The sequence below is a fragment of the Crocodylus porosus genome, unplaced genomic scaffold, assembly GCF_001723895.1.
Source record: "Crocodylus porosus isolate Cpor-Errol unplaced genomic scaffold, CroPor_comp1, whole genome shotgun sequence".
Taxonomy (NCBI): Eukaryota; Metazoa; Chordata; order Crocodylia; family Crocodylidae; genus Crocodylus; species Crocodylus porosus.
Window position 1 is genome coordinate 7124416 of NW_017728911.1, and position 9863 is coordinate 7134278.

Consider the following 9863-nt stretch of genomic DNA (forward strand, 5'->3'; position numbering starts at 1 on the left):
TTTTTGCAACAAGAGCACCACTGTTGATTCATATTCAGTTTGTTGTTTATTGTAACCTCCCAGTGGCAACGCGTAGGGAGTGCATGTGCACCCCCTGACCAACTGTGCTCCACGCTTAAGCGATGGGTGGGGGACAGACAGGAGCACCGGTGTCCCCCCTGTGAGCACCAGCTGGGGAGTGCAAGTGCCATTCACCAGTCGGTAAGTTTTGCTGTGCCCTCCTGCCCCTCATCGGTGAGATAGTCTGGCTGCGGTGGGAGAAGAGACCTAAGGTGGCACCAGTCACCCATGGTAACGCCAGGTCCTTTTCTGCAGAGCTGCTGCCCAGCTAGTCCAGCCCCCAGCCTGTACCAGTGCATGGGATTTGTTCCATCCCAAATGCAGGACTTGGCACTTGTACTTGTTGAACCTCATGGGATATCTTTTGGTTCAATCCTCCAGTTTTCTGGGTCATTCTGAATCCTAGCCCTACGTTCCAGTGCATTTACTATTCCTTCCAGCTTGGTGTCGTCATGTGCAAACTTGTTGAGGGTGCACTCCACCCCATCTTCCAGGTTGTTGATAAAGACATTGAACAAAACCAGCCCAGGACTGACCCTTGGGCACTTCACTCAAAATAGGCTTCCAACTAGATATCAAGCTGTTGACTACTACCCCTGAGCCCAACGATCCAGCCAGCTTTTTATCCACCTTATGGTCCTTTCTTACAAACAAGCTAAGGAAGTATGGATTGAATGAATGTTGAGAGAGGTCATATCAAAAGTCTTGCTAAAGTAAAGGTACATCATGTCCACTGGGCTCCCTGTATCCACAAAGCTAGTCATCTCATCATAAACAGCAGTCAGGTTGGTCAGGCATGACTTGCCCTTGGTAAGTCCATGCTTACTGTTCCTATCCACCTTCTCCAATCATTTAAAAATGGATTCCTTGAGGACCTGCTCCATGATTTTCCCAGGGGCCAAGGTGAGGCCAACTGGCCTGTAGTTCCCTGGATCCTCCTTCTTTCATTTCTTAAAGATGGGCACTATGTTTGCCCTTTTCCAATAGTCCGGGGCCTCTTTCTTCTGATCACCATGAGAACTCTCTCAGAAGCCTTGGATACACAGTGTCTGGTCCCATGGATTTGTACACGTCTAGCTTTTTAACATAGTCCCTAACCTGTTCTTTCACTACTGAGGGCTATTCACCTACTCCTCAAATGGTGCAGTAGTCTAGGAGCTGACCTTGCCTGTGAAGACTGAGGTACATTGAGTATTTCAGCCTTTTATGCATCATTGGTCACTAGGTTGCCTCCCCCATTTAACAAAGGACCCACACTTTCCCTGATCTTTCTCTTGGTGCCGACATATTTGTAGAAACTCTTCTTGTTATCCTTCATGACCCTTGATAATCAACTCCAACTGCACTCTGGCCTTCCTGATTTAATCTCTGCATGCCTGAGTATATCCTTATATTCCTCCCTAGTTGTTCATTCATTGTTTCTACTAATTGTAAGCCACTTTTTGTGTTTCAGCTCATTGAACGGTTTTCTGCTACTTCATGTTTCTCAATCGCGTTACAAATTCGGAATCATTTTATTTGTGAACAGACACTGTATAGTTACTGCCTGCCACTTCCCTATTCCCTTTTTTGTTTAAACGTTAACAATTAAAATGTCTTCCACTCCACTTCTGTTCAGCTTTGCTTGTTTTGCCATTCTCTGTAGAAGATGGGAAATATACTGAAAAGCAATAGTTTGTGTAAAAATGAAATCAAATTGGACACTTAAGAACTGCATTTGTGGCTCAAAGCACTAAGTACATTCTCAATGAGTTTACAGCAAAAGTTGGGCTTGTAGAACATATTCCCTAGCATTTGAGGTGGGAACAATATTTTGCTATAGTTACACCTCTTGGTGGGTATGTATACAAGGATAGAGAGCATCACTAGCATCTTGATTAACACATTCTCTTTTGGATCAGCAGTGCAGCTATAGCTTTCAGTTCTCAAGTCTGAAGGATGAGGCCTTTGAGAAGATATTTATCTAGGACAGCAGCTACTCTATCTCATGACCCACAAAAGGACTGTGGTTCCTCAGCAGCAGCAGAATACACAATTCCCTGTACTCAGCTGACCTTGTTTATGCACTGGCATCAACAAGAGCATCTTGGCATGAGGAACTGTTATTATGCAAGTTGAATCTGCTGTTGTCAAATAAACCAGCAAATGTTCATTTCAGTTCCACTACAGACAGAGGGAGAAGAAAAGGGAACCCAATGTCTGCCAACTGGAAGAGAACAAGTCTGTAGGGAAAGAAAATGAGCAGCTTTTAAAAATATTTTACAAGCAAAAGAACTTCAGTTAAACTTAATACTAAACACGACCTATTTTCAGCTACATTTGATTTCAAAAGAAGAGTTTGAATGACTACACCATGACCTCCAGCTTCTGTGCAAAGGGGATTTTTTATATTATGCCGGTCTTAAGTTTTAAGTAGCATCTGCCACAAGCTCTACGTAAATGACACCTTTAAGGGTATGCACAACTAAGAGTCATATCTGAATGGTCAAGTCCTTGGAGCACTAGTGCCATTCAGTTTGACTGCTTTTGGTCCCAAAAAACAATTTTGGCCATGGCCTATTTGTAAAGGGAACCCCCCCCCAAAAACAAAACACCCAATACCCCCAGAGAGGAAGTTAAAGATAATATACAAAACCGTATGATATTCTGTACTTTTGTTTACCTGAAGTCAGAGTCTAGAACAGGTATAACAATGGAAGGGAGGGACTACATTGTTCCCTTCAAAACAATCACATTTTAGAATAAATCTGCCAAGCTTACAAGTCAAGCTTTTACTTTTTAATAATATTTTGCCATACTTTTCTTTGTGTGTCAGTTATCCAGGTCACTCTAAATCAGTTCCTGAATAATGCAGGTCACCATCAGATATCTAGGAGGTACACAGGGTATGTGAAACAAAGATTTTTATAGTCTGACCTGGGAAAATCTGCATCGAGAAGGGATAGAAAAATTATCCTAGGTGAACCAATACCATGCACCACTACAGGCTTGGGGCTGAGCTCTGCAAAGGTCCTGGGGGGGTACAGCAGGCAATAAGCTGAATATGAGCCAGCAGTGTACCCCATGTTGCCAAAAGGTTAAAGGCATACTGGGGTGCATTGCTAGGTGTGTTGCCAAAAGGGTCAAGGGAAGTGATTATTCCCCTCTATTCAGCACTGTGTTCAGTTTTGGGCTCCCCACTACAGAAAATATGCAGACAAATTGGAGAGAGTCCAATGGAAGGCATTGGGGGCTGGGGCACATGACTTGAGGAGAGCCTGAGAGAACTGGGCTTAATCAATCTGGAGAGAAGAGAGTGACAGGTGATTTAACAACAGTCTTCAACTACCTGAAGGGTTGTTACAAAGGAGGATGGAGTTAGGCTGTTCTCAGTAGTGGCAGATGACAGAACCAGGAACAGTGGCCTCAAGTAGCAGCAAGGGAAGTTTAGGTTGGATATTAGGAAAACAACAAAACAAAACACCTCTTACTAGGAGGGTAGCTCAGAAAGGTGGTGGAACCTCCATCTTTGGAGGTTTTTAAAGACCCAGGTACACAAATCCTTGTTTTGGCTGGGATGATATAGTTGGGGACAGTCCTGCTTTGAGGAGGGGGTTGGACTAGACCTCCTCAGGTCCCTTCCAACCCTAATTTTCTATGATTCTATGTCTTTTCATTAAGTGCTCCTCTACTCCACTCAGTTTGAACCGTGATGGCAGTGAACAGGAGGAGAAACTACACCAGATCCTAAGGTTCAGATGAAAAGGGATTTGTTGACCAATAATCATGGTGAAAAAAGCACAGGCATGATGCTTTATGGAGCATTCATGAACCCTGTATGAGCATTAAAATGAAAACGGGTTACAAAACCTACCTTGTTTAAAGCAAGCAAGCTACAATCCCTTTGATTTTGTTTCCATTATTTTAGAAGTAGTTTTGGTTGGCAGAAAAGGTTTTTAAAAGTTTTTACTTTTAGTCTCTTCAATATAGGGATTTGAGGGGGGGAAAAAACCCACAACAAAAAACCCAACAAAATCCAAAAACCAAAACAAGACACTTGACTAGAAAAAAAAAATGTATGCACAATTTTAAATGAAAGGCTCTTTTGTAAATTTTTTTTTTTTTTTTTTTTTTTAAAAAGGCTCCATTTCCTCCCACAGAAATTCTGTGGGTGGTGGAACCTTATCTGGCAATGAGTACCACTGACTCTGTGGAGATTACATCCCTGGAGAGAATGCAGAAATCACAAAAATCTAAGCAACTTTTCTTGCTGTATTTTCTGTAGTTATCATAGGATGGTATGGTAGAGAGCAACTGCCTCCTTGTTGCCACTGCTTGTGGAAGGGACAACCCTGAAATAATAAAACCTGAAGTGCACAAGAAGGGAGGAGGGATTTTGCAGTCTACATCCTGCTTCTGTGCTAAAAGCCAGTGTTGTTACTATGCTTAAAAAAGAGTTTATCAAGAGGTGCACAAACAGCCATACACCATCTTCTTTGGCATAAGCTGCGAGTATACAAGTGTGGAAAATCCCCTTAAAAGCATGAGCTCCAGGGTTTGCAATATAAGGGTTGATTCCTTTAGAGAGAACTTTTGCATGTGTCTGGTTAATCAGTCTCTCCCAGAGAAACAGCTTATAATCACAACCTGCTTTATGTTCATTTTGCAGTGAAGACAGTCACCTGATAACACAGAAGGCAAGTAGGGGAATACTTAGAAAGGAAAACCAGCTAAGGAGATGGCTTGATAGCACTGGCAGTTAGTAACAGCTCTAAGTAGTGTGAAAAATGGATCTGGGTGAAAAAGTCTCTCTCTCACCCTTTTCTCCAGTCAGTCATTTTTAAAGCTGAAATCCAAGAATTCTTTAATCCACCTTGATCAAACAAATTAAAATTTAAACTGGCATATTTTAACTCAACTGAAAAAGAGGCATGCCACAGAGCACTTTGAAGTAAGCATGGCACTTCTTTGGGATACAGCCTTGCAGCAAAACTCATTTTGAGCCAAGGGTTTTCGAAAAGTTGCATCTAGTGATCAATTAACTTTGGAGTTTTAGAAGACGTTTCACTAAACCAGCTAAATGAAGTATCAGAGCAAGTTTCAGGGCCTGAAGCTACTTGGCCCAAAAACGGTAGAAATCAGTCAATGTTTTACATAAGCAGTAGAAGACTGCATTTGGTAGACAAAGCGTAAGCAAGTGCTGCACATAAATTAAAATCTAATACTCAGATATACTTACATTTAGGTGATCTTGCCTTTGATTCTTTCTGATTTTTTCTAAAATTGCCAGGTTTTCTTTTTCAATGCCTTCATCCTCAGATTTCTTTCCATCAACTGGCTCTTCCTCCTTCATATCATAGTGATCTAGGTCTTCAATGTCCTACAAGATGGAAAACAATTGACAGAAAACACGAATCGTAAATTCCAGTTAGTACAAGACACTACTCTTAATTATACAGCTTGGGAACACAGGTGGTGGTGTCCTGTGCAGACTGAGATAGCGATATGTTATTTTTATTCTACCTGGACTTTGTTCACTTACTCCCTAAAATGTATTTATCTTTCTCTGACTGTAGAGAAGGTCTAGATTCATCTCATGCTTTTGTTAACAGAAACCATAGCAAGGAGGTAACTTTTGCAGAGTGAGGGCAGGTGGCTGGTAACTGTGGTGGACTAGTCCACTTAAGTACATAGAAATAGGCAGCTACTGTATTTTGTAGTGAGTTAGCAGGAGACACTTTGTATTTCCAAGTTCTAAAAACGCAAATCCTTACCACCACAATAGAAAACTAAGAGTACTACATTACTAGCCAGTACTGCATATGGATTAACAAATCTGGAATAGAGAAGTGCCATGTTATGCGATATGCGACTATTTTGGTAGAAGGTGCTAGAAGTAGTGTTTGTTATTCAGGCGCTTTTAGAGGACACATGAGGTATGGTCCGAGTTGAGAATGCCGGATTATAGTTCAGGAGACAAGGGCTTAATTTTTAATTCCAGACTATGTTTGACAAGTTAGTTAAAAACATGCCTCTAAAAAGGGGGCAATACAATCTTAGAGGTGCAACGTGAAGCTAAAAAGTACCTTTTAAAAGGCGATTCAGACTTAATGTATGGTCCCCAATACCAGTACCCAAACTAGCAAGAGTTCATTATTTTCTAAAAGGAGGTATTTGCTCTAGAGTCCTTGCTAAATTTATTGTCTAGTCAGTAATGGGATGCTTTTTTGTTTCCCAGACACTGCCCTCCATGCTAAAGTATACAGAATGTCATATACTTTGGACTCCTTAGGGCTGCCTTGAAAGACCAGACTGAACAACTGTGAGCAGAGATGCACTGCTAAAGCTAAGGAAAGTTTAGAAATGTCTGTTTGGTGCATCTTTGTGCAAACTTCTGCAAGGATTTTTCAGACAAAGAAACACCAAAAACAATACAATAAGTAGTGATACAGCAGGTATCGTAATTAGTTCTTATTTGTTATATTTTAACTAGTCTGAAGAGGATTACTTCTGGTGCTGACATGCACATGGTGACATACTTCCCTGTTCTCCTCAGGTTCTGTTGTTGCCTCCAAGAACCTGCTAGGTCTTACTGAAATGTAGTTCAAATAGGCAGGCAGCAATTATTCAATGCATGCTATATTGTTGCATACAAACACACCCTGGAATATTATATGGCCCTTGTTTTTTTTTTTTTTTTTAAAAAGGCAGACTATAGCTAGAGTCAGGACAGAGCCTAATCTTCAGCTGATTCACTCTCCCTTTCCTGATTAACTACCTGAAACCCTAGCTGCTACTAAAGACTGATTTCCATGGGTCAATCTAATATTTAAAAAAAAGGTTTAAAAGTGTCAAAGGCTATGAAATAGGAGGAGATACCAGCAGCAGCCAGCAGATTGTGAAATTGCCCTAGCAAAAGGTTAGCTTGATTAGTAGAACAACAAGACTATTAAAAAGGAGAGATAATTGTAATGCAACAGTTGCCGCACTGTGGGGGGCATGAATTAAAGGAGGATGCTTCCATCCTGGGCAGAAAATTAGCTTCCCTGCTCGACACATACCCAATTCGGTGCAAGAAACTATAGTATAAACTAGGCCTGTCAATTAATCACAGTTAATAGATGCAATTAACAAAAACAAATTAATGCATTAATTTTTTAAACAAGCTTTAAATTGAGCCAGTTTTGACCAGGGGTGGGCAAAATACAGCCAGCAGTAGCTGGGCGGAAGGTGCTGCTTGGTGCAGGGGAAACACAGTCATGTCCATCCTCCAGCCCCACTGCTGGGCCCTTCTTGCTGCAGCTGGCTGCCTGTGCTCAGGCTGCCCTGTGGCACCTCTGCCACTGTTACTGCTGTCTCCAGACCACTCAGCAGATTAATGGTAGCAGTGCAGAGGGGCTGCAGGGCAGCCTGAGCATGGGTTCCAGGCAGCTGCAGCAAGAAGGGCCCAGCAGCAGTGAGGGTGGAAGAGCTACTTTCCTCTTGTGCTGAGCTTTAGCCCAGCAGTTACTGCTGCTCAGCATGGGTGAATGAGTCTGGACCAGGTGTGGGGTGGGCTAGGGTTGGGGTTGCACACACAGATTCCAACTGGTCTGCTCTGGCATGCTGGAGTCCACAGTGGGTACAAGGCAGGCTGGGGTTGGGGCTGGTGGTTGTGGTGGGAAGGAGCCACAGGGTGCATGGGCTCCAGGATGCTGGGTGTGGGGATGCTATTTAAAAAAACTGTGCAATTAAAAAAAATTAATCATGACTTTTTTTTTAATCTCACAATTAAATTGGTATTAATAGTCTGTCAGCCCTAGTATCAATCTTTAACATAGCCTTTATTCATACTATAAGCCAACAGCAAGGATAGTGCAGTGTAAAACACAATCTACAGTGGATTGCTATTCTACTCTTTTTATACATTACAAGCACTTATAATCAAGCCCATATCATTGCATCTTATAGTATGCTGATTAATGATCATTATAATTACAAGCAGGCCACCGTATTTTGCCAACTTTACCGCGCAAAATTTTTGTTTTTTCCGTCTTAACATGCTCTTTATGATCAATCATGTTTGGTGCCCTATACCTTTACAATTTACTAATTAATGAACCTATTCAATAAATGCATCCCCTATACATTGATTGTTTCAGGTCTGGTCATACCGTCTTGAGTGCTTTTGCCTACTATAGCAGATTATACTGGTTCTATCCATCTCAGGAAGTTCTTGAACAGATCCCAGAAATGTTCTGATGCACTCTGCTGCCACCCACAGAACTAAGTCCTGCAGTCTGGGCCTGTCTTATAGCCTACATGATCAAGACAACCTTTTTCTGTCCAGAATGGCTTGTAGGGAAAGTGCATTGGGCTGCTTGAAAAACAACAAGAAAACTTCACTCAGTCTGTCTACAGGATGTTCTTTTACAGTTATTCTAGTCCATGAAGTACAGTATCTGGCTTCTTTGTGGAAAACATGTATTCTCTCTATTCAAAGAGGAAGTTCTTTACCCTGGTTCAGTACCCTTTTAATTAAAAACAAAGTGTCCAACTCCAAGCAGTCCTCATCTAATAAAGTCATTTATACTTGTTTTAACAAAGTAGGCATTTTTCTAAGACATTCTAAAACATTGTGGAAATAATTAAGAAGCGGGGGTTTGGATATTACAAGCAGCTCGTTAAAATGGAGCACCATGTCGCTAGACAATCGTATTACCCACTTAAAGTTTAGCACGTCTGCTATTTCACATCTCTTTTCATCTTCTTCAATGTATTATAATTAAAAATTAGTCCTGCTGCTTTATTAAAAATAGTAGCAAGCTAATTTACTAAAGCCTGTCTCAACTTTTAAACAAAGTCAGTTTATAGGCTATTGTAAACAGGAGTTTACAGTGCTTGCCTGCTGATCTGGCCTAACATTTAACATATTGTTTGAATAATCCATGAACAGATGTCTACGTTTTAACATTCAAGCACCTTGTTTCCAGCAGGATACTCTGAAAATGAATGAGGAGGGGAAATTAAAAAAAAAAAAAATCACATTGTAGCAGATGGAAAGGTACTTGAGAACCCAAAAGGTAAAGTTTAAAACTGTTGGGGTCAATACTCTATAGTGTTGTTGTGAAATATTTTTTGATAAGGCACATGGGTATCTTGCTTATATTAGCAGCCAAGGCAAGGACCATGCAAATTTTCCAACATAATGAGAATCTGGCAGAAGACTAGCAATCTAACAAGTTTTCATGTATGTGTATATATACATACTTCACCCATATCTTCCTCTTCCTCCTCCTCTGATGTTACTTCTTCTGTTGTTCCATTCTGGAATACAAAATTAGGTTTGTGCATGTCATTTTTTGCTTTACTGCAAAGGAGCTGTGCTGCTGACCAAAAGGAATACAATAAGTGTGCAGTTTATGGTTTGCTAACATTCAGTTTAAACCTAAAAGATAAAGGAACCATTTTTGTTTACCCTGTTCCCAGGGAGAAATGAAGATATTTTTCTTTGCAAAGCCCAGACCGAATGCTGTTCTTAGTGGCATACTAGCATAACAGCAAAAATGTTAAGTGGAACCTTAAACAAAAGCTGATAACAAGGATATCCTATTCAGAAAATAGCAAAACTGTGGTGAATTACTAAAATTAGATAATTGATGTCATCCAACATCCAAAACAGATCACCATACTGAACATTCAGAGTCCACGTATGGTCTCTGTTAATGAATGAATCAAAAAGTTTAATATTGCAAATCTAGAACTATTATAAAAATAATATCTAACAATTGATGCGTAAGTATTTTAGTCTGCATTATTTAAATGACATATCAACTTTTTTTTTT

General features: G+C 40.7%; 1 protein-coding gene across 1 annotated transcript in view; it reads right to left on the reverse strand.

Annotated features, from left to right (window-relative positions):
- UBE2Q2 (ubiquitin conjugating enzyme E2 Q2) overlaps positions 1-9863 on the reverse strand; it is a gene marked incomplete at its 5' end in the record, with an annotated part of 58736 nt that overhangs the window by 33972 nt on the left and 14901 nt on the right. The window contains 2 exons of the mRNA XM_019533369.1: positions 5279-5419; positions 9289-9345. Coding sequence (XP_019388914.1) covers positions 5279-5419; positions 9289-9345 — 198 coding nt within the window. The remainder of the gene's footprint in view (positions 1-5278; positions 5420-9288; positions 9346-9863) is intronic.